This window comes from the organism of the source record quoted next, unplaced genomic scaffold (assembly GCF_019419815.1).
Source record: "Pyrus x bretschneideri cultivar Hongxiangsu unplaced genomic scaffold, Pyrus_bretschneideri_v1 Contig14, whole genome shotgun sequence".
Classification (NCBI taxonomy): Eukaryota; Viridiplantae; Streptophyta; class Magnoliopsida; order Rosales; family Rosaceae; genus Pyrus; species Pyrus x bretschneideri.
In genome coordinates, this window is record NW_025999435.1 from 6,128,348 (window position 1) to 6,154,225 (window position 25,878).

Genomic DNA, 25,878 nt, shown 5'->3' on the forward strand with positions numbered 1-25,878 from the left:
TTGACATAGAAGAGAGGCCGGAGAGGGAGATGTGGATGTGGTTGACGGATGAGAGGAGGAGACGGGGTTGAGATATCGGTCGACAATGACACTAAGGAGAGCAAAGATTGGCAAAGGTTGGTGAGGACCCAAGTAGTATGTTAGGGGTATCTTGGCATGTAAAAATTTTATTAAATGGACACTAATTATCATGCTTAGAAAATAAAAGCATTTTTTTTTAGAAGCATGCTAGACCTTGCTTCTACTTTTCTACTGCTTTTCTAGAGGACTTAGGTTCAATTCTTGCTAAATGCGAAGTTAAACCACATTATTATGGCAAAGTTCATTGTAAGGCTTAACCCACTCATCCACCTCGATACTATCCTTTGTTAAAAAAAATATTTCTCTTGATCAACTTCTCCTTAAAAGAACAAAATATTGATGGACTCAGTATTAATATTAAAAATATATTGTGACCTAAAACAAACTGCCCCTTAAAAATAAAAACAACTTACATATTGAGTGCTAAAGTTTTAGAATACAGTTTGCAATGTTCTACCAAACCAATGAACCGTGGTTGTTAAACATGTAACAATCGTAATCATTTTGTGTTGTTTGCCCTAACCTTTAACACAGTATTGTTTTTGTCATGGTATTAACAACGTAAACAAGGTTTGGAATATCAATCATTTGACCATAAAATTTCACAAAATACCGATTGGTATTTCATAACCACATTGTAGTATTATTTATATAATCTATATTTATTGAAAAAAAATCATTGATTTACATGAATTTACACTATTTAATATTCGTCTCATCAAGTGGTACACAAATATAATACAAAATATAGTCTTGGTAGTATTTTCATTAAGCGATTGTGTGAATTATGGGAGTTTGACTTAGAATATCCTTCTATAAAATAGAGATTTTGTGCAACTAGACATATGCTCTTCTTAGTAATTCTCTTTTCTAACACATGTGGTTTATGATATATGTACACAAAATCTCCTCAAATAATTAGAGTTTTGGTACAACTGGACATACTGTTTTATCTATTTGTTTGACAAACGATATGATAATTATATTAAGTTCTTTAAATTGCGAGAATAGGGATTTAAACTTACTGCTAAGGGATATGATAATTATATTAAGTTCTTTAAATTGCGAGAATAGGGATTTAAACTTATTGCTAAGGGTGAAGCACACTGCTCTAACTAACACCACATGCAATATTATTTCCTTTATCATTTTACGACTAAAACTTAGGATCGTTAGATTGCCATTTTGTTTTTCAGTTTTTAGATTTTGGTTTTCACTTTTCACTTTTTTGAAAATTGAGAACTAAAATCTTGTTTTGTAAGTACTTTAAGTTTTATTTTAAAAAATGAAAATTGAAAATCAAAAAGTAAAAAAACTCAAGGGAGTAGTTTTTAGTTTATTTATTTATTTATTTTTTGAAAACCGAAAGTAATGACCAAACAATATTTCAGTTTTTAAAATTTTAAAAAAGTGAAAACAAAAAGTAAAAACTGTAAACGAAATGGTTATCAAACGGTCTCTTAAATGATCATAACGACAATTCAACTTACCTTTCCTTGTTATATTGGAACGAATTTAATTGTTACATATTTTAATCAAAACTTAACGTCCAACTCTACCTTCCAACTCAGCTAAAAGCCTTTCACATTGTCTTAAGTGAGTTGTGCTCTTATAGCACAATTATTTTTAAGTAGTGCTATTCACACAACATTTTTTACTACTAATATATTCTTTTAATTTTTTACCATCGGATCGAATGAATTGAAGAAAATCAACGAACATAAATTAACAAAGATATGTAGAAAATAAAATGAGTGTGTGGATAACACAACAGTTATTTAATAGTGGTGAGAGTATTAAACTCATCAATTGAACTCAACCTTATTTTTTGAAAAAAGAAAAGAAAAAGAACTCACTCTTATTGAGCTGAAGTTTTTTCATGTATCGTGTAAATATGATTCCAGCATTAAAACTAAACTCAAAATTTTGGACCCACTGATTTCGAGCTTTTGAGACTTGAAGTTTTTCCTCTCATTGCCTTTTTTTTCTTTTCCAAAAGAAAAAAGCCTCATCCCTCGTATGCAAATTGACGACCAAACCCTAGTCGATGTGTCCTTTACAGCCTGCTTAGACAACAAGTTATCCAGGCGTGATCGTGGTGATGTGTCCCCCGATGCTTTACCCTCCAAAGAGAGAGACGTAGAAGACTGGAGAAGGACGACCGAAAAGCACTTCCATAGTTTCGAAATCCCTAATAAACTCTCATCCAAACGCGGCCTTAGTTCCCCGTCTATGAGTCTATATGCATAAACACATAAAATACAGCCCATATTTTCCACACAAAAATATCTCTTTACTAATTTATTTACTACCATCTCTCCGGAACAAAATTAGACTCATAAAACCCACAAACACTGAGAATCCGACCTCCAAAAAATTACTTCAAGTTCTTCCATGGCGAGGCCTAATCAGCAAGCAATCGAGACCTTCATCAGCATCACCGGCGCTTCCGAAGCCATAGCCGTGCAAAAGCTGGAGGTAATTTCTTCAAGTTCCGAATTCAATTTCTGAGGTTTTGATCGGAATCGCCGAATTGTTTCTCGATTTCTAGGGTAATGTTGCTATTAGGGTTTTTACTGCACTGGGCAATGAATTTTAATTGGGAATTTTTTGTTGGGCAGTGTTTGGATTGATCTTTTATTATGAATTTTTGAAATTTGGATGTGGACTTTAGTTTGTTGGGATGGTGTTTTTTGGCTTGAGTTTAATGGTATGTTGAGATAAAGTGTCGATTTAGTTGGCATGCTATTTGATTGTATTATTCATCAACTACTGTTGTGCTAAAGTTAATGAAAAATTATACTTAAATGGTGGGCTCTTTCATTTTGGAAATCTAAGGTAGAAAGGGAGTTGCTTGCGCTACTCGTTTGATCACGAAAGTAATTGAATATTTTTGTTAGGGTTGTGAATGGATAGAGTGGGTAGAGGAATAGATGGATTTTCTTAGCACAGTGAGATTACCATTGTACGGTTAAAGAATTAGTTTTCGATTTGACTGGTTCAATGCTAGAAATATGGGTACTCGGGGTAGCGAACAGTTGGTTATATGTTTGATAAAAAGTTGGAGGTGTTGTGAATGGACTGGTACCTCAACAACTTTTTGGGTGTTGAAAAGTCGGGCCAAGTGTCTCTGATTAGAACCCTTGAAGCATAAATTTTCCACTGAATGTATCTTGTTGTATCTGTGGTACAACTGTTTTTTCTTGGAGTTGTGATGGATTTACCTCAATGCTTTCTGGTGAGAAAAACTCACTTCAGCATCATCTGATACAACTTTCTTATGATCTCCCAACCACCATTACAAAAGAACTATTTAGCTTCTTATTTGAGTAGGTTTGTGTTTTAGTCTCTTGGATTTTTTAGGGAGCTCTTTCCTATTTGACTTAATAGACAACTAAGTCGAAAAATGAATAAATAAAAATAATCTTTGTTATTATTTCTCATAGATATTCTTCTGTTGTCTTTGCTTGCAATTAGGAGCATGGTGGCGATCTCAATGCAGCTGCGAATGCGTACTTTACTGAAGGAGATAGAAGCACATCGGTGAAGTATGCTTTTCATCTGCTGTTGCTCATTATTAAATATTTAGTATGACATATCATCAGCTATTGGATGATGTCTCCAGCTTTAACATTTATGACTTTTCATGTCCAGTGCGCATGATACACCTGTTTCAGCTCAAGATGATTTTATGGATATCGATGATCCGGTTCCAGTTCGATCTCGGAGAGATCCTCTATCGCTTCCATCTGCAACCGGTGATGTGAATCCTTTTTCTATTCTTAATCCAGAGTTTGGTAGAACCATATTTGATAGTGGTACACATTTTACAAACCGTACACCATTTGTTACTCATCCAAGAGAGGTGAGGGAGATCCCCATTGAAGTCAAAGACGGCGATCATCCATCTGGCCATTCTGGCCATGCTCCTATCATTGATGATGTCACTGGAACAGAGGAGGCAGAAGGCCCAGGTATCCCTGGCACTATTATAATCGATGAGGAAGATGATGACGATATTCAAGCTGCCCCAGCTGTTCAGGCTGGGCAAAGGAGTGGACCGCAAGATATCTCTTCAGGTGATGGATATCATCACCGAAATTTTGGACCTAGTGCTCCTCGATTTGATGATCCGCAGGATTATAGCAATGATATTGAAGAAGAAATGATTCGAGCTGCAATCGAGGCTTCAAAACGGGAAGTTGAAGAAAACCAACCAAATCAACAATTCGGTGTTCCAATTGTATGTGACAATAGCCTACAGCTGTTGAGTTGGACCTTGTGTTTATGGTATATAGACTAAGTGATTGTCTTTGTATTGATTCTCTTCTTGATCTCACAGTTTGATGAAAATGGACCTCAGCAAAGGCCGCCTCAGCTAGAGGATCCCGAACTTGCACATGCAGTTTCTTTGTCACTGAAGGTTTGCTTTCCTTTTTTTTTTAATTCTCCTTGTTGGTATCCATATTATATCGTTTAACATGAACTGAGTCCAGACAGCAGAGCAAGAGAAAGCATTGCATGGCCAGGGGCAAAATGTTGGCTTATCAGATATTGGGGCTTCTAAGGCAGCAGAGGTGGAGCTGGAAAATTTAGCAGCACCAAATGGAAGGTATATATCTTGTGTTGCTATTGGAGTGTTATACACGTTTTTCCTGATGAGGGTGGTTTGGGTGAATTAGGTTGGAGGCAGGAAGTTCATCCATCCAAGAAGAAACTGAAGATGTGGAGGAGCAGCCTCTTGTGAGACACAGGTCCAGGCGCATGTCTTCTGGCTCTGTGGAGACTGCAAAAGAAGTTGGAGCTGATGAGGATAGTGCACCTTCAAGTCCTGAAGAGCAGGATATGGGTAATCATCCTCGGCACAATGGTGGTGTCTTCCCTTCAGATGAGGTATCTTCCCTTGTAAGTTATTAGAAGTTCTGAATGAGTCTCTGAAATTTTTGTTAATTAATCATATTGGTAAATGTTTACACCAATTAATTTGGCCTTGTTTTGTAATTGAAGTGGGGAGGAATTTCTTCAGAGGAGCACGACGAAGCAGTGATGCTTGAGGCTGCAATGTTTGGTGGAATTCCTGAAGGGACTGGATATCGCCTTCCCTACACACCACATCATTTTATGCGCCCTGACAGTTCATACGTCTGGCCATCACCTCGTCCTCCTTCACCCTCTCTTACAGCACAGCGGTTGATACGTGAACAACAGGTTTGAATACCGGAAATAATGTCTGAAAGTTGGCCACCAAAAGTGGTGTGACTGGTTGTACTAACTTGATACATGCAGGACGATGAATATCTTGCATCACTTCAAGCTGACAGAGAAAAAGAATTGAAGGCTATTGAGGAAGCTGAAGCTCGTCGTGAAGAAGACAGACTAAAAGAGGAAGAGTCTCGAAGGAAAATCGAGGAGGAGCAGGTACTATATGTACACACACACACACACATGTTCACTTAGATTTAGATTATTTGGTGCTGGTTATAGTTACTCCCTCTGTCTTTTTCTGTGTATATCCCTCTTGCAAAGATTGCTCATCATTTATATTTCCTTCTAAATTAATCTAATTAGCAGTATTTTGTATGGTTAAGTAACTCAGCTCTAAACAGTACCATTTTTCTCCACTCATTTATTTTAATTTGTTTTCTGAGTTCTCTGAAAAGTGGCTCTACTCCGAATGTGGCATTTTAACATTTTCTTTACTATCCTATTTTTCTTTTATTTTCAAACTTTTATTCTGAAGTCTCAACATTTGAAAAGTTCACCACTCTTACTTTTTGTGTTTCTGTTCTTCATTTTTGAAATTGAAAAATGATAAGAAGTGGGAGTTTTAGAATGAATGAGTATTTGAAATTTTGGATGGGAATAAATGGAGCCACTTCTCTATAAATATTTGTAGGATTTTTGCCAATAAAATTTAAAGCTTTTTGACATTTGAGATGGAAAATGACTAGTAGTTTGTAATCCAATGAATTATATAGTATTTCTGTATTTTGAAGCCAGCCGTAATTAGGTATTACGGTTTATTATGGAGACTGAATCAAAGAAATTAATGGAAAAGAATTAGTTTACTTTTATGTAATAGAAGACTACTAATTTGAGCATTTTGGAACTTCTGGTTTTCGTCCATGGCTTTAGTGTTAGTTTTTGTTTTGATATGAATATGATTGACCCTTTTCTACTCAGATGGGATTACAATTCCCAATATGGTGGGCAGTTAGTACTGTAATGTGAAAAATGTGCATTCACCGCGTATGTTTGTATGTACTGAGACATAATTGGGCCCTGCTTACATTTCTTTCAGACACTAGCGCATTCCTCGTCATCAGTAGTGTGTAACTCATTTTTTTGGTTAGTTCTACTTTCAAAGTTGCTGATATCTTTATTCTCTATGATCCTTCCTTGCAGGAATTGGAGAGACAATTAGCAGCAAAAGAAGCTACTCTCCCTCAAGAACCAGCATCAGATGATGAGAATGCTGTAACCCTTCTGGTGCGAATGCCAGATGGCAGCCGCCACGGACGTCGATTTCTCAGGACAGACAAGCTGCAGGTAAAATTTTGTGAATGTACATGTATTTAACTGAATCATCTCTTTGCCCATCCTCGCTAAACCAGAGTGTGATTCTGTTTGCAGTCTCTTTTCGACTTTATTGATATTGGCAGAAGGGTCAAACCCGGCTCTTACAGAGTGGTGAGTAATGTTTGCGTTTAATTGAATACCCATTTCACTTTCCGTAAGCTCATGTTATCAATCTTTGCAAATTTTTATATCGATATTTAGTTGTTTTCGTGGAGAAAATAGAACAAAACTGCACTTGAATGCTGTGAAGACTAAACATCTTGGTAAACAGGTGAGGCCATTCCCCAGGCGCGCTTTTAGCGATGGAGAAAGTGCATTGACGTTGAATGAACTCGGGCTTACCAGCAAACAAGAAGCTTTGTTTTTGGAGTCGATATAGCAGGTGGCTCCAAAATGTAGAAAGATAGAACAGTTTCATTTGAGCCGCGTATATTGTTGAACGAAATCATGGTTTTCATTTGGCTTTTGGGGGGTGTTTGGATATGAAATGCTTCATACATGGATTTGAAGACATGGGCAGAATCAAATTTGAAAAGCAGAATAATTATGGTCATTTTATGTTTCTATCAGTGCCATTTTAGTTTAACGAGTTTCGGGGAATGTTTTCTGTTATCCGTGGTTCGACTTTAGGTTGAACTTCGATCCTACGCGTTTGGTAGGGGTTCAATTAGATTGGGTCATCCTGAGTCAACCCGTGCCTAAGTCGATTTCAAACTTGATTGAGCAGGTTAAAATGGAGTAAAAATCCGCTTAAAAGCCTAAACCCAACCCAATCTGGACCCGATAATCTATTGGGTTGGATTTAGCTCATGCACACATTACCTGTTTCATTTCATATTATGTGAGCTAGATACAAGTTTGGAAGAGCTATAGTTGAACGTTGTTTGCTTTTCATTTGAAAATAAACGATAGTCACTTTTATGTTTTATTTGTTAAAACGTTGGTATTGTTTTGTCATTTAATTTCAACTTTGCATGGTTGAAATTTGAAAAATGCGTTTGGCTTGTTTTCCGTATGAATGGAGATGTGTAAAATTGAATTTTAAATAGCTTTGCATTATTTGGTTCAAAATTTGAGATCTATCTTATGAAATAATGTGTTAAAAGATTGTATTTGATAAAATTACAAAACTCGAACCCAATCCAAATAAGCTCCGAATCCAAATAAACCCGCATGAACCCAAACCTAATCGAAACCCGAATTAGGAATGTTGGGTTAGGATTGGGTTGACGATCTACTCCGCCTAACGTGCCCGAGTTGCACCCTAGCGTTTGGAAGTTGGAACGATGTGTTCTGATGTCGTTTTCTCGTTACTCCCGTGTTTTGCATGATCTTTCGTTGTGTCAATTCGTCCTCTGGATTTAAAGCTGTGGGAGCATCGATCATATAATGTTAAACGGCTACGGCATAAAGACACAATTTCTACTCTTAATTTGTATAAAATGAATTCCGACCACCCATCACTCAACCTAGGCATTAGGTCGGAACAAACCCTAGTTAGTCTAGTTGGCTCCTTAAACGTAGCAAGTACATTTGGATACTTGCAAATTTAAGATGTCAACAACTCATCCAAATATTCAGAAATTCTATGGTGCTTCGCAGTATTTTGAATTTTATAACTGTTATATTTTAATTTTTTTGTGTTTTTGATCAAAGATCACAAAGTTAAATGTTCAGAACGTCGGATCCTTTTTAATGAAGACTATATAAAATCTTTTTAAATTTGTTTTCATGTGCAAAAGGAGAAACGAATGCTAATATGCAAGATCCTGTTGGAACCTTTGGGTGTAGAGGCCGACCTTTGAATTTTATGTTGTTAATGCTTCAAAATGAGAGTAACTTGTATAGTACGAGACGTTATAGTAATGTTATACCCATATCATCGAAGTCACTCACCTTGGAGGTGAGGCACCGCCGTTTGATTTAATTTCGTCTTCTTTGTTAACTGTGCAACCGAATCCTCCGGAAAGAAGAAAGTAGAAAGTTGAAAGGGCAAACGGTAAAGAAATATGGTCACAAAACAAGAGACATTGGACTTTTGGGTGCAGAGGAGGAATATTATCGTTTTGGTGAGATTCGTTTTCGGTGCTGTCAATGATATACGTTATATTTTACAGCATCCTTGGACTACTACTTTAACCGTCTTTTTACACTTTTGACGTTTTTCGTTTCAAATCAAAAGAGTTGGCAGAATTATTATGGCCTCTATACCAATACCTAATTGGAGGATTGGAGGCGGATTGTCTGCTCTCCTGTTTGGATGTCCTTCTCATCTCTTCCTATTTGTGCGGTCACGATTAAATCACGTCAATATTTTATATTCTTATTGCTTTTTGTCCTATTATCTCTATAAAAAAAATCAATATAAAATGTTGCTGTGGCTTAACCGTGACCGCATAAAATAGGAGGGGAAGAGAAGGGCACCCAAATTGGAGGGCGGACACTATAGGGTTGTAATTCCATTCACTTCAGGATTTTTCATTATGACGGAAACATGAGTGGTGCACCACATGTTTTTATCTAAATAGTGAGAAATTTTATTTTTTAAGTTATTAACTTTTTAACACATATCCTACCATTTATATAGTAACATGTATTATACCATTCCGTGTAGACCTGACATTTGTGTCATGTGTCTCGTGTTCGTGTCGTTTTTGTGTCATACCCGATAACTTAACAAGTCTTGTCGTGTAATACCCGTTAAAGTAAACGGGTAATATGACCCGACCCGTTACCCCGTTAAGAAAGATATATTTTAAATCAGTAAAAATGAAAATGAAAAACATAATTTGATCCAAAAAAATGTAAAACATACTACTAAATTAGTATATACATACTAAATTTCGGAGTTGACCCTCTCATGAAAATTGTAAAACTTTTCATTACGAGTGATTACATTTTTCACACTTCTACAATAATTATTATTAATTTTGCACTCAAATAAAAAACACTGTTCATGAGATTTGGAGGGTTTTAAAAATCTAAACGACCATGTAATCATCGTCTAAGTGTTGAGAATGTAATTATGAATGTTTATTATGCTTTCACATCTTTCAAATTTATACATTAATGATTATGAATTTTGTTTATTTTGAACTCCCTAAAAAATACTATTCATGAGAGTTTGTATGGTTTTAAAAATTCAAACGATCATATATCCATCCTCAAAGCGTAGAGGATGCAACTACGAGTGTTTTGTCTATAATATACTATAAAAATAAATAAATAAAACTTAAATTTTAAAATTTATATAGAATAATGATTAATAAACAATATATACATATTCATTATATCTATTATATTTTATAGTAAGTTTTTTTTAGTAGTTTAAAAAATTAAAATCATCAAAATAACTTTTTCCTTATCGTGTCGAAACAGGTTACCTGTGTGTCACTCTCGTGTAAACCTGTTAAGGACCCGTTATTAACGGGTTATTATTGTGTGACCCGATAATGATCTGATTAGTTATCGTATTAACACGAAACCTGTTATTTTCATGTCGTATTAACGGATCGTGTAAGAAATTGCCAGGTCTAATTCCGTCTACCAATCACACTATATCTCCCAATCCAGTTTGTAAGCATTTGGGGATTATCAATGATGTGGCATGGTAAAAGCCCAACCAAATTTCCCCCTACCCTAGCCTGGTGCCTTTTCTATGCAAATGCAAGGGAAAGGGATCCTCTCTGGATCCCTTCCTCTTAATCCACCAAATCATGGGATCTGTATCGTTGAAATTTGATTCAACAACCACAAATAGGGACCCATTTTAAAAATTATAATAACTTCATTCGTTTGATTGATTTTCAACGACACGGATTCCCTGATTTGGTGGATTAAGAGGAAGGGATCCAGATCCCTTTCCAAATGCAAGTGTCATTACTCTCTCTCTCTCTCTCTCATCCCACCATATGAGTTTTGAAACATTACTCCTTTTATAAAAGTATCAGTCGATTTTCTCTTGAACTCGTACTAAGCTGCTAATTTAATCTCTTCAACTTTTATTTTAACTAATTACCTTAGTGAATTTATTTTATTAATAGCTGATTACCATCTTGCTGTTAGATTTTCCATTTTTTCATCTAATTTTTTGTTAAAATTCATCACGTACCAATCAGATTCCCCATGATTGTGGGTAAAACGGATGGTAAATTTGAAAATCTAACGGCATGGTGGTAAGCGGCTATTAATAAAATTTTATGGTAGTAATTGACTAAAATAAAAATTGAGTGAGTAAACTGGCAACTTGATACAAGTTCAGAGGAGAAATCAAAGAATACCTTCCTTTTATATAAGTTACTACATGAGAAAAACTTTCTTCACAGACGTGTAACAAGTTACTTTATAATGCTACAAATAGGTAGTTCAGTTAAGATTGGTAATTTAGATATCTAGCATAAGAATGCTACACGTTAAGGGATTTTAAGATAATGTATTATTCATCGTTATAATTCACATCTTATATATGATAACACAAAAACTCAAGGACAAACACCAACACTTATGAATAATTGAATATACGTTGATTGTCTAGTAGATATAGCATGTAGATTGACATGTTATAATTTAAACTCCTAAGCGTAATAGGATAATACTTGGATCCTCACCGTTGAAGAGTTCATTTTCTTGCTCAATGAAGTGGACGAATAATACTACAGCAATTGTCCTCTTGTTTTCAAACTCAATAATTCTTGGGTTCTATCTATTTTTTGCAATGTGAAAAGGCCATTCAACATTGAAATTAAGAGAACAGGTGGGGTATGAAAGTTAAAAGTCCATTTGGGGTATGAAAATTGGGTTCTAAGACTAAACGGTTAGAAACTAAGAATTGTCCTAATGTAAAATGTTTTGTTTGCAAGTGAGAATGCACATAAAGTTTACTACATAATCAAGTATTAATTAGACGTTGTTTTAGCAGTTTTTATCGTATGAATGTCGAAAAAGAATGTTAAAATTAGTTGGATGTGAGCACAAGATTGATTACTCGCCTTTGATGCATGTGAGCTCTTTGTAGGTTTGATTCACATGATTTAAAATTAGAAATCAATAATGCTTACATGAGAGGTTGTCAACAAGACTTCTCGTGTTGAAAGAAATTCTAATTAGAATTTATTTTCCATATTAATATATTTTCTAGATGTTAAAAACAATATGAATACAAAAATGGAAGAAGTACACATGGCAGAAGCTTTGGCCACCACGTGTCAAAAATCTGCTTGGTCAGGACTCAGGGGGCCCTGAAAGAAGTTAAGGAAGTTAAAGTTTAATTTCCACTTAACTTAATTAAGTATGGTTTAACAGTTTAAACCATACTTAATTAAGTTAAGTGGAAATTAAACAGAATCCAAATATATAAAAAACCCCAATGATGATTGTACCTGAACGGTCGAGTGAAGTGCAGGCAGGAGGAAAGCAGGCACAGGCACGTGCGCCCTACGTGTCCACACACCCCCATTTCCGTACACCAAACCCTCTTCCCCCCCCCCCAACGGTCATATTTCACCGACAACCTCCAACGGTCATATACCCCATCTCTCTCCGCCGTCGGATCTCAATCACACGGCCCACAAATCCCAACTCCCCCCTCGGCCTTTTTCCAGCACCCTTTTCACTGCTCTTTGCCCTCCATTTTTTTCACACAATTTACAAAATTAAATAAAAAATTCCATGATCGAGACAGTCATGTAGATTGTCTAGAGAGAGAGAGAGAGAGAGAACCAAAAGCCCTGTTAATATATAAAAACACAAGTGTTCTATGGTTTTCGGTTCTTTTGGGTAGAGAGAGAGTGACAGAGAGCGAGGAGAGAGAGAGAGAGAGTAACAGAGAGAGGAGAGACAGAGAGTGACAGAAAGAGCTGCTTGATCTTCATCTTTTTCACGCATGCAAGCTTAAAGGGTTTTTGGTTTCTGCTTCAGCCATGGTGTTGTTCTCCATGGGGGATTCAAATGCTGGTCTGGGCCTCAAAGTTTCTCGGAGTTTGATCATCCGCCATGTATGTATCTGCATTACTCCATATCACTCCGTTCTTTTCTCCATGGTGATCCAAAATCAAACCTTTTCTTCTTCCCAATGAGCTTTCTTTGAACGTTTCGGAATCCGATGATCTTGTTGTTGTAGGAATTTATAAAAATTCTTTGATTCTTTGATTTGGGTTTGGAATTTTTTAGCATAATCTCTTCTTTGTTGCATTAAAAAAACACACATATAGGAAAAACAGCACTTATACACAAACACCATTTGATTGATTTATTCACTCATCGGATTCCTATTTGTTGATTTTTTCACACACTCACTCACTCACATAGTTTATCTCTCTGGATTTTCTCTTTTAATCTCACACATTCATTCAAAAATTCATACATTTTTCGAAAACCCGAAAGGAAGAAGAGATAGCTAGGGAGATCAAAAAGAAATTGAAACAAAAAACATTGGGTGGGTGGATCTTTAGCTGCACAGAAATTAACCAAAGATTACCAAAAGAAAATTGAAAAAAAATTAGGAAGATCATAGAATATGTTGGCTGGGTGCTCTAGTTCCACATTGTTGTCACCAAGGCATAGATTGAGGAGTGAAGCAGCAGCCCAGTTACAAGCTTGCAGTTTCCAGCTACCATCGATGAGCACGCAGAGATTGGACTTACCATGCAGTTTTCCCCGCAAGGACACCTCAAGGTCGCAACCCATTAGGCCTGTGGGGCTTTCGGTTGAGAAATCGATCGATTCGAAGGCGGGCGGTTGTTCTCTGAAGCAGAGCATCCGGCTGCCTCCTCTGGCTACCAGCGGTCCAGTGACGGCAACAGCGGCGTTCGTGGAAACAGGGAAGGAGAATCATGATCAGTTTTGGGGGGAGAAGAAGAGAGGGAAGAGGTTCGCGGAGCCGGTGGATGATGATGAGTCTTTCAGAAAAAGGGCAAAGAGGAAAAGGGGTTGTGGGGATAATGGCGGTGACGGCGAAGGCGGCGGTGGTTTGAGTTTAGGCCAATTGGGTGGTGGGAATTTTTGGTTTCAGCCTGGCTTCCATCTCCCTCCGACGACTCAGCCTCCGTTCTCTCTGACATGTTCAGGGGATGAAGAGAGGGTTTGTTATGTTCCGGCAGAGGAGATTTCGCAGCCTCTTCCGTTGTCGAACAATCCTTGGTTGGACTCAATTGTGACTGAGATTACTGACTTGGGGAAAAAGGATGGCGGCGGCGAGGCTGGCCGTGGACTGGTGGGGGAAGGATCAGCAGGGTCGAGTACTTCGTCGGATAGCCAGAGCTTGGCTTTGAGGGTAAATGAGAGTGCCTCCGAACACAACACAGGTAACGGTACTCAGAATCCTTATGTCCCACATGGAGGAGCAGGGGTTGTGGCAGAGGAGGAGGAGGATGATGAGAGTGAGGCAGAGCATCTAGGGTTTGAGCTTGTCAGCTTGCTTACAGCTTGTGTGGAGGCAATTGGGTTGAAGAACATTGCAGCAATCAACCATTTTATAGCTAAGTTGGGGGAGCTTGCTTCGCCGAAAGGAAGTGCTATAAGCCGGCTTTCTGCTTATTACACTGAGGCATTATCTCTGAGAGTCACAAGGCTTTGGCCTCATGTGTTTCAGATCAATGCTCCTCGAAAGTTTGATCGAAGGGATGAGGACTCTGGGATTGAGCTGAGGCTTCTAAACCAGGTTAGCCCAATTCCAAAATTTGTTCATTTCACTTCAAATGAGATACTGCTGAGAGCTTTTGAAGGGAAGGACAGGGTTCACATCATAGATTTCGACATCAAGCATGGGCTGCAGTGGCCCAGTTTGTTCCAGAGTTTGGCGTCGAGGACCAATCCTCCGAGCCATGTTAGGATCACAGGGATAGGGGAGTCGAAGCAAGAGCTCAACGAGACGGGAGATAGGCTTGCTGGATTTGCTGGGGCACTGAACCTACCTTTTGAGTTCCACCCGGTTGTGGATAGGTTGGAGGATGTGAGGCTTTGGATGCTTCATGTCAAGGAGCATGAGAGTGTGGCTGTGAATTGTGTTTTCCAACTGCACAAGACGCTTTATGACGCAACAGGAGGAGCGCTGAGGGATTTTTTGGGACTCATTCGAAGTACAAACCCAACAATAGTCCTTATGGCAGAGCAAGAGGCCGAGCACAATGAGTCCAAGTTGGAGACAAGAGTCTCCAACTCATTGAAGTACTACTCTGCCATCTTTGACTCGATTGGTTCTAGTCTTCCCTTGGAGAGCCAGGCCAGGATCAAAGTAGAGGAGATGTTTGCACAAGAAATTAGGAACATCATTGCTTGTGAAGGAAGCGACAGGCTGGAGAGGCACGAGAGCTTTGAGAAGTGGAGGAAGTTGATGGAGCAAGAAGGGTTTCGATGCGTAGGGATAACGGAGAGGGAAATGCTTCAGAGCCAGTTTCTGTTAAAGATGTATGCTAGTGAGAATTACACCGTGAAGAAGCAAGAGAAAGACGGAGCAGCAGAAGCACTTACTCTAAGTTGGATGGATCAGCCTCTTTACACAGTCTCAGCATGGACACCAGTTGATGCAGCAGGCAGCTCGTCATCATTTTCGCAACCAAGTTAAATAGCCGTGGATTTTAGTTTCTTCGTACACAATACAGTCACTTTTGATTCCATTGTTGCATACAGAAAAAAGGGATACAGAATTCTTTGTATGTAGGGGAAATCTGTCACGAGTATTCATTCATTCTTTTGTTGCAGATAAATCTTCGTCCGATAGTGTCAGAATCATTTGTTTTGTAAGAATTACAGCAGTTGTAGGTTGATATTTGATTTCAATTCTTTGCAGTCCATGTTGTTAGTATTCAGAGTCAATCCAATTTCTGTTTATTCTTTGATTCTTTATGTAATGTTGAAATTCTTTATTAAATAAGTGAAGTGAAGTCGCATTATCTATTTGATTGGTCATTTGTTCTACTTTGTATTAATGGATCATGTAGCTGAAAATTCCATTGTTATATATGATATCGCCGTTCATCTCTCTCTCTCTCTCTCTCTCTCTTTCTCTCTCTCTCTTTCCCTCCTTCTCCCTCTATGCATTTGTTAGTCTGCATTTACAAACAGTGGTTATGTGCAGATATTATCAGAAAATGGAAGAAAAGTCTGTTTAAATTCAACTATTTGCATTCATTTCTAATGTTTTAATTCAAGTCTCGAAATCCATAAGCATCTCTTAAGGGAAAGATAGCGTTCGCATGCAATTTTGGCAAGTCGTTTTTGGAGCAAGTTGTCAAGCGTTTTTTGCTCTCGTGACCGTTGCTCAAAGAGAAGATCAAAAGAACATTGGACAATTTCTCATATGTAATAATAGGGATATGCTATCCACACATCCCTTTTTACTTCTCACACACCCTTTGCTAATTTCTGTCCGTTGATCTTTTTCAATTCATCTTATCCGACGGCCGAAAACTAAAAAGATGTGTGGATATAACATCTCTAATAATAAAATGCATACAGGCCCCTATATGAATACGGCAGCAACCGGCACATACTTCAGGAGTGACAGTGTCATACATACAAAAAGTGACAGGTACTATCTCGAGTCTCAACTACTCCAAAAAAAAATGCTTGAAGGCACCATGTTTTGATGTGAAAATTTGGTAATAAGAATGGACAAGTGGGCCCAAGAAAACAATTGGATTGGGTTTTTCTTGGTTGAGCATGCATGAGCTTTCACATTTGGTAGCTTAAATTGTTTTGTTTGGTTCAAGTTTTCAAGTCATCTTCAAATGTTACCGTCAGTATGTCATTATATATTTGATGTTAGAGAGATCATCTTTTTAGTATTTGAATCATCTGACACTTCTTTTGAAATTCACAAATTTCCAGCCATCAACAACATTGTTTATCGCTTTATACGATATCATGATGCCGCTATGTTATAGAATAATATAGAATTAAAATAAGTTATCTAGGATTAGAATAATATAATTATAATTTGATCTTAGTCTCCTCTTTCATTGTCTATAGCGGACCATGCTATATTAATACGAAACCGAACTTAGCACCGCCCGGTGGAACAATAGCTAGGGAAATTTTATTCATTATAAGTTAAAATCTGTGGGGACGTGAAGGTAAAAGAATCTTATATCGGTGAAAGAAAAAATCTTGCAAGAGCTGATAAGAGATTGGGTTACTCTCATATTACTAATTGATTTTATGGTGAATCTCAACTTTCTTCAAACTCAACATAATTTGCCTCCTATTATATAGTGGAACAAAAAATCTCACCTAGGTAAAGTTTTGATGCTTACTTTAGTAGTAGTTAATTGCCTCTATTTGACTATAGTGTCCCTGCTCCAAAGCACATGCACGTAGATGTAAGTTGGATACTACTTGTGTGTTGATTTCAATTCGTATTTGTAACTAGTTGTATATTTATCGTGTGACTATTACAGACGAATTGTTCCGTTCTATCTGAATTGCTCTATAGATATTTTATCGTTTATAATCATGAATAGAACATTTGATGCTGACAGCCTCCAAATGCAGAAAAGAAACCTAAATTTGAGCCACAAGGTTGTTGATTTGATCATTTTCATGACATTGTTGTATGGCACCGGCCAGGGTTATAATATCAATACAAAGTAGGAAGAACAATTTGCTGGAGAGATGGCCCCTCCTCCTTAGATTTGCCGCTAATGTCGATATCAAGACCTAAATTTGGCGGTGTCAATTTGTTCAAGTTGTTGTCAATTATTCATCTTCATTGTCTTCTTCCTCTTCATCCTCGTTAGTACAGCAATGCATGTGATGGTTGCCATGACATCCTCGACAATGATTTGGGGCTCTTCCTGTAACATAAAACGGCTATAAATCTAATTAGTATATAGATTAATGCTACGCTATCATAATGGCACTTGTACTTGGTATCTAGATATCAAGTACTGTAGTAGGTACGCCTGTACGTATCATTCTCTGAAAATCGAAACCTTCTGTGGTAAATGTGTAATGATCTTGATGGGAACGGAATGCATGCACGTTAGGTATTTTTGTTCTCTATTAGGGTTCTTAACTTATAAAATAACTATAAGTTAAGTTCCATCATTCGACCATAGAAAACTAATTATATAATTCTACACATATATATAGAAGATATTTAGGTCTTACATACTCCACACGATCCTCAACAACAATTCTAGTTAGAGTTAACTCGATGACATACTTAAAAGAGTAATAATTTTGGCATTCTCTTTGACACTTCAGATGAACACTTCATGACTTTCATGCATTTCGAATAAAGAGTGCTAGAAGATAAGCTACTAGTGTCAAAATTATAGCTAACTTTAAATTAGCGACATTGGCAAATATTAACGACATTGTCAATCAAACATTGACAACATATAGATAAAATTCTGAAAAGTGATTATTTTAGCTATTGAAATTTGTATGTAGATTTTCATATTTAACATCAGGGAAACCCCATATATTGATTAATCAATATTCATTATACTCTCTTGACACGCTGCGACATAATTTTAGGGAAAATTAGAATGCCCTACATATTTTCTATAGTTATTAGATTAAACATTCATCCCTTTTAAAGATTTGATTAAGGTGCTTTGATCAATTGCCACCTCAATAATTTTCTATTTATTTAATTTCCATGTCATTAATTTAAATGCATTTATATAGAGGCATAAGGTAGCTTAGCAACTAATTGCCTATAACATAGGAATTTAATTTCATCAATCCCTTACTACGCATTAAATGATATTTTTTTAATAAAATAAAATAAAATTTTAATTAACTAATTCCTCATTACCTTATTATCAGTATTTAAAAAAAAAAAAATCTCTTTCTATTAAAAATGTCTCAATAAAAAGTCTTCAATACATATTTTTTCACGTATACATATATAAAAAAATATACTTAAAACTTATGGTACATTTGAGAACAAAATTATCACTTTTGGTACGTTTAGATTTCAAATGTACCGAGAAACCAAATGTACCAAAAATTCAAATGTACGATAAAACCAAATGTACCCATTGTTATGTAACCCTTTTGGTACGTTTAGATTTCAAATATACAGAGAAACCAAATGTACCATAAAACCAAATATGCCCATTGTCAAGTAACCCTTTTGGTACATTTAGATTCCAAATGTACCAAATGACCAAATGAACAAAAAATCACAAATGTACCACAAAACCAAATGTCCCTATCAGATAACCATTTTGGTACATTTACATTCCAAATGTACCGAGAAATACAAAAAATCAAATCCACTATAAAACTAAATGTGTCCATGTTATAGGTAATTAGACGTAACTATGTAATCAAACAAATCTTTATTATGTGTTGGGTCTTCTAAATAATAAAATCTGACAATTTTTTATATAAATATTCTACTATATTCACACAAAAAATGGTAAAATTATAACAAACAATAAAAAAAAAAAAGCATAGAGATGGATAATAAATGCATAAATATAGGGATAATAGGAAAAGAAAAAGAAAAAAAAAATGAAATGTCTAGGAAAAGTCGTGAAAACTAAAATTCTAAACAAAATTGAACTTATGTGAAAAACTGAAATTAATAACCAAAATTTTAGGAAAATGTTTGATCAAATTTTCAAAAGAAATGTATGTTTAGTCTAAAAAATTTAAAAACAAGACGCTTATATCAAAACGCCCCTTCAATTGAAAATGGTAAAACGTTGGGATATTTTCTTGAAAAGAAGTTGACAGCGATGAAACGACCAAGAGTGGGATTAATTCCCATTTTTTCAGAGAAGACAATTGAAATGATTAATCTAAACATGTGGTTTCTACCAAAAAAAAAAAAGAAGCTAAACATGTGGTTAGTTATATTTCTGGTTTATCGCTCAGTTCTTTGGTTATAAGCAGGATATTTATGTGTACTCCATACTAATTTTAATTATCCGAGCATGTGATTATTGATTAATATTTGTTGTTGTTTGTTGATTAATTTCTTAGTTTTACTAATTTTAATTATCCGAGCATGTGATTATTGATTAATATTTGTTGTTGTTTGTTGATTAATTTCTTAGTTTCTATCTTTCTACTGCATATGTCTTGACCTAGTTAATTATGCCAACTTTGCCAATTTTGATAACTTTTTTGGTAGGTGGTCTTCAGTCTTCACTACCACTTCAATTAACTTTCAGACAAATCTTTTTTTTTTTTTTTTGGTTGGAAATCAGACAAGTCTTAATTTGGTATGGAATTTAAACAGTTATTCTACTTACAGCTGAGTAAGCTCCTGTCCAAGTGGAATTCGGTCCAACTCTAATTAATGGTTTGTTTAGAAGTGATTACAGGAGGACTAGCACGTCCTGTATACTTCTTCGTAAAATCACTTTAAATAATTTAGTGGAACAAATGTTTGTGGATATAAATTTTTGTATCTTCTCCTTTAACGAAAATGCACTTGCAAAATAATAATACCTAAGATTAAGGCTAAAAGTCTCACACGCCCACAATTAATTTGGAGGGGGGAGGGAGAGGGGGGTTTGGCCGAAGAATCTCCAATGCCAAAGTTAGAATTCTGAAAAGAATGTATTTGAAAAATAGTGGTCGACCATATATGGTGTATTTGGAGAATAATTACAAGATATTATGTGAAATAATATCTTGCAATTAACATGGTAATTAATCCCAAATTAAATAGGAAGTTTTGGGAGTTACCTTTTGAATAAGGATTTGATGAGGAGTGATAAAGAGGGATTTGAATAAATATCATTTTGATCACTTTTGACTCTTTCTTGATTGAACCGTTATTGTCCATTGCATGCGCGTAAGAATCCCGATGTGCTGTAAGAGTAATTTTATTATTTTCACCCAAAAGCTCACATATCACCTCCATAATTTTCTTAATTATTTTTTGCTTCACAATATTTATGATGTGCTTCTTCTTAACTCCTCCTAAAATCTAATTCCAAATGGTCCTAAATTAAGCCCAAAGGCTAACGTAGGTTAGGTTTTCCCCTTTGTTACAGCGGGAAAGTGAATCTAATTTATTGACCCAACCTAGTTATAACTTGTTTTTCCAACCACTCTTATCGTTTGACATAATTAATGTGAATGACTTGATATGTTGCATTATTTACTATGAAATTGATAACATATAATTATAATTTGGGTAAATTACATAATACCCTCTCAGGTTTGAGCTCTATTATAACCCCATACAATATCTTTAAAACATTTCATTTTCATATCTCACGTACTACTTTATTTCAAAATAATATCTCCGTTATATTTTCCATCTATTGATTCGTTAAGTGCTGAAGTGGCTGCCAAATGTGTGCCACATGGCAAAGATTTTTTTTTTTTTTAACCTGAATCTTCTAAATAAAAAAAAAACAAAAAACAAAAGCTAAAACACACCTCCCCGCAACCCTCAAACCCAAAAACCTTATCCCTCCACGACCCACGCACACGCACCTCCCTCCCCCTCCTCCTCCTCCTCCTCCTTCTCCTCCTCCTCCTCCTCCTCCCCCATCTTCATCTTCTTCCCCCTGCAACCCAGGAAAAATAAATAAATAAAGCCCTTCAATTCGTCTTGCCCCCTCCTCCTCCTTCTCCTTATCTTTTCTCTCCCATCTTCATCTTCTTTCCCTTGCCACCTAGGAAAAAAGAAAAAAAAGAAAAAACCCCGTCAGTTTGTCTTCCCCCTTCCTCCTCCCCTCTCTTCTCCTTCATCTTCATCTTCTTCCCCCGAACCCTTATCTTCAACCCAGATAAAAAAAAAAAAAAACCCAGATCTCGTCTACGCCGCCATCACTGGGTTCATGAGGTGAAAATGGGAGGAATGAGTGTAGATTTAAGGAGTGAGGTGTGGAGGAGGGAAGAGGGTGGGTGGTTGCGGCGGGGGGGTGGGGGGTAGGGAAGGGGTTGGGGTGAAGAGGAGAAAGGGCTCGGGGAAGGTGGGGGTGGGGTGGGTTTTTGGATGGGAGGGGAGGTGAAGAGAGTGGAGGAGAGGGAGGTGGTTGGGAGACTTGGGGGGGGGGGGGGAGAGGTTGCGGGGGCAGGTTCTGCGTTTTCTAAGGTTTTTTTTTTTTTTTTAGAAGATTCAAGTTTTTTTTTTAATTAAAAAATTATTTTTTTTTTGCCACGTGGCACACATTTGGCAGTCACATCAGTGCTTAATGGATCAATGGATGTAAAATGTAACAGATGTATTATTTTGAAATAAAATAGTATGTGAGGTATGAAAGTGAAATGTTTTAAAGATATTGTATGAGATTGTAATAGACCTCAAATTTGACGGGGTATTATGTAATTTACCCTTATAATGTATATATCAATTGATAACTACTTTTACAATCTAATATGTCCTGTTAATTTTGTAGTACAAGAGAAAAATCAGAAAATAACCTACATGCATTATTTATGTTACGCTTTTTATATTATTAACAAAATATAATCGATCGAGAAGATTTGACTTTCGATCCAAAAGTTTATCAATTTCGGTTTCATATGGTATTAATCAAACTTTTGCAATAGATTTCAACTGCCAACCATGTTATGCCAACTAATTGTGCCAATGTAACCACCATGAGGTGGCTCAGTAGTTGAGAATGAATTTCAGGCTAGTATTTTACATGGCACGTCCTAGGTTCGGTTCTAGACACTGGTAAATCACAATATGGTGGCCAGAGAAGGCTGAAATGTGTTAGAGATTTCAATAATAAATAAATAAATAAATATATATATATATAATGACTTGCATTATGCAAAATGCGTGTGTATGATAAAGGTGTTGTAGTGCGCAACAAATGTACATGCAACATCCTTTACAAAAGGTTGGGTTTCATTCAACCTTTTGTACATTTTGTTAAATGGTTGCAACTTTTAGTTAAAAGACATGATGATTACTCAAATTGTATGAGTAGAATCAAAAGATGTAATTAGTCAATATTTATTTTCTGAAAATATTAAATAGAAGACATGTCTTTTGGGTTAACACTATTAAGAAGGGTTGTATATCTTCAACTAAAATGAAAGAGTTCGATAAGCGGGTGCTTTAATGCCTATAATACCTATTGTGGCATAATGTTTCATACACAATTTCTAAAATTATTTCTACATTCCTTACTGTCTTCTCTCTCCATCACATTCATACAATTTATTTCTAGTTATTTTTAAAGGAATATAATTCGGTTTTGCTAATTGAATATTTCATACTTTGTTGTATCCTGTAAGTTATTTGCCAAGAACCCCTTAGCAAACTCATTCGAGTGGGGGCAAATAACACTTTAAGGAAACGATTCACGTCGTACCTCAAAGTCAATTTTCAGATTATTCTCCATAATTCTACATTTTCTCTAACAATCTTAAAGTGTTATTTTTGTCATGGAGAACAAGTCTGATAACATGACTTTGAAGATTATCAATCAAGATGTCTACAAGTTAGACAAATTTGATGGATCAAACTTCACCCGATGGAAGGACAATATGTGTTTCATGCTTACTGTCCTAAATGTCATACATGTGTTGGACCTGAAATTGGAGCCTATTCGTGAACCAAATGACAAAGACTCGGACAAAATAGTTGCCGATCGAAAGAATCGTGAAGAAGATGAATTGGTATGTCGAGAACACATCTTGGGTACATTATCTGATTGCTTATATGACTTGTATGAACACATTCAATCTCCGAAGGAAATTTGGGAGGTATTTGAACACAAGCACACAACGGAGAAAAGAGGTACCAATAAATTGTTAATGTTCAAATATTATGAGTTCACTATGTTTGATAACAAACTCATCCTAGACCAAGTTCATGAATTATTGGTCTTGGTCTCAAAGCTTCGTGAACTTAAAATAGTTATTCCGGATCCTATGATAGTTGGGGCTATTATGGCAAAATTACCCCAAATATGGAATAATTATAGAAAGAAACTTCTACACATAGTGGAAGATATTAGTTTGGAGGATTTGCAAAAGAGTATTCAAATTGAAGAAGAAACTCGAAATCGTGATAAGAATTTTGCAAATCAAGATTTATCCAAAGTTCACATTGTCGAAGGAAACAAATACAAACAGAACTTCAAAGTCAAAATTGACAAAGGGAAGTTTAAGAAGACCAATTCCAACAACAATCAAAAGAATGTAAATGGTGTCTGCTACCATTGTGGAAAGAAAGGCCATTACATTCGTGATTGTAGACACAGAAAAGCAAGTGAGGAATATGCCAATAAGATCAATAGCGCAATATGGTGCAAAACTCTGGAATTGATAACATTGTTGCAATGGTATCAATGATGCATACTGGCATGATTATCGAACTGAATATGACAGCGGCAATAAAATCCTCTTATTGATGGCTTGACTCAGGAGCTACTATACATGTGTGCAATGACAAGGCACAATTCATGACATATGAAGCATCAACAAACAATCAAGAGGTTTTAACGGGGAATCATAATTTTGTCAAAGTTCTAGGAAAATGAACAGTTGAACTTCAATTTACTTCTGGGAAGAAATTGACGTTGCTTAATGTACTGCATGTTCCAAAAATGAAAAAGAATCTTGAGTCTGCAAATTTATTATGTAAGAACGGTATAAAGACTGTTCTAGAGTTCGACAAGTTAATAATGTTGAAAAATGTAATGTTTGTTGGGAAGGGGTACTCTTGTGATGTGATGTTCAAACTACGTATTAATAATAAAGTGAATTCTTCTGCTTATATTGTTGAATCTTCCTCTCATTTATGGCATTTACGTTTAGCACATATAAATTTTAGATCTTTAAAATACATGTGCACACTTGGTTTAATTGCTTGTAATGATGATTATAATGATACATGTGAAACATGTATTCAAGCGAAAATGACTAAGAAACATTTTCCAACTGCTGAAAGAAATACAAATTTATTAGACTTAATACATTCTGACATATGTGAATTTAATAGTGTTTTAACAAGAGGAGGAAAAAGATATTTTATCATATTTATAGATGATTGTTCTAAGTTCACTTATGTTTATTTATTGTCTAATAAAGATGAAGTCTTTGAGTGTTTTAAGCACTATAAAGCTGAAGTTGAAAACCAAAAAGGAAGGAAAATTAAATGTTTTCGTAGTGATAGAGGTGGTGAATATTTTTCACATGAATTTGATATTTTTTGTGAAGAGCATGGTGTTATACATCAAAGAACTGCACCATATACACCACAACAAAATGGTTTGGCAAAAAGAAAAAATAGAACACTCATTGAAATGATTAATTCTATGATGATTAATGCTAATACTCCAAAATATTTATGGGGTGAAGCATTGTTTACTGCATGCCATATACACAATAAAATTACATCTACGAAGACACATGTGTCACCATATGAAATTTGGAAAGGAAGAAAACCAAATTTGTCATATTTGAGAGTATGAGGTTGTGTAGCTTTTTACAAGGCACTGGACTCTAAGAGATTCAAGTTGGGTCCAAGAGAAATTAAAAGCATATTTGTAGGATATGCATAAAATTCAAACGTATATAGGTTGCTTAATTTAGACTCAAATACAATAGTTGAGTCTAGAGATGTCGAATTTATAGAAAATAAATTCTATAACGACTACTCAATGTCTGAAAAAGAGAATGATCAAACACTTTTCTTTAATCCGGCTAGTAGTCATTCTCAAGGTGAAAAAAGAAAACAGTCTGAAACTGTTAATGAACCAAGGAAAAGCCAAAGAGTAAGAAAAGAAAAGACTCTAGGCTCTGATTTTATTTCATCTCAATCTATTGTATTTTTAGTTGAAGGAAATAGAACAAAGGTTCTTAAAAAAATACCCATATTGTTGAATGTTGAGGATGATAAAAGTCTAACAGAAGCAATGACTTCAAGAGATGCAGCCTTTTGGAAAGAGGCTATAGATGATGAATTTGAATCATTGATATCTAATCAAACATGGGTTTTAGTAGACTTGCCTCAAGGATCAAAAGCAATAGGCTGTAAGTGGGTATTTAGAAGAAAATACAATACAGACGGGTCTATTCTAACATTTAAAACTAGACTGGTTGCCAAAGGTTTTAAGCAGAAAAAAGAGAATAAACTATTTCGATACATATACACCAGTAGCTAGGCTCACATCAATTAGAAATTGTTTGCATTGACATCTTTATATAATTTGCATGTGCATCAAATGGATGTGAAAACAGCTTTTTTAAAGGTGATTTAGATGAAGAAGTCCATATAGAACAACAAGAAGGGTTTGTTCTCACTAGGAATGAAAAGAAGGTTTGTAAATTAGTAAA

At 35.8% G+C, this 25,878-nt stretch overlaps 2 protein-coding genes across 3 annotated transcripts; both read left to right on the top strand.

Annotated features, from left to right (window-relative positions):
* Positions 1-2,102: 2,102 nt before the first annotated feature.
* Positions 2,103-7,213, top strand: LOC103936154 (plant UBX domain-containing protein 8). Of its 2 annotated transcripts, none has more exons than XM_018644744.2 (11): positions 2,103-2,559; positions 3,559-3,629; positions 3,736-4,324; positions 4,424-4,504; positions 4,578-4,693; positions 4,764-4,986; positions 5,089-5,289; positions 5,368-5,499; positions 6,487-6,630; positions 6,715-6,771; positions 6,932-7,213. In XM_018644744.2, exons 1-11 carry the CDS (start codon positions 2,476-2,478, stop codon positions 7,037-7,039), a joined length of 1,806 nt encoding a protein of 601 aa, XP_018500260.2. In that variant the 5' UTR covers positions 2,103-2,475; the 3' UTR covers positions 7,040-7,213. The 2 variants fall into 2 exon arrangements, with proteins under 2 accessions (XP_018500260.2, XP_018500261.2); XM_018644745.2 differs by having other exon boundaries at positions 2,109-2,559; positions 4,764-4,974.
* Positions 7,214-12,329: 5,116 nt separating this feature from the next.
* Positions 12,330-15,486, top strand: LOC103936152 (scarecrow-like protein 28). The gene has a single exon (XM_009345993.3). The coding sequence runs from the start codon at positions 13,175-13,177 to the stop codon at positions 15,218-15,220; it is 2,046 nt and encodes a 681-aa protein (XP_009344268.2). The 5' UTR covers positions 12,330-13,174; the 3' UTR covers positions 15,221-15,486.
* Positions 15,487-25,878: the final 10,392 nt, after the last annotated feature.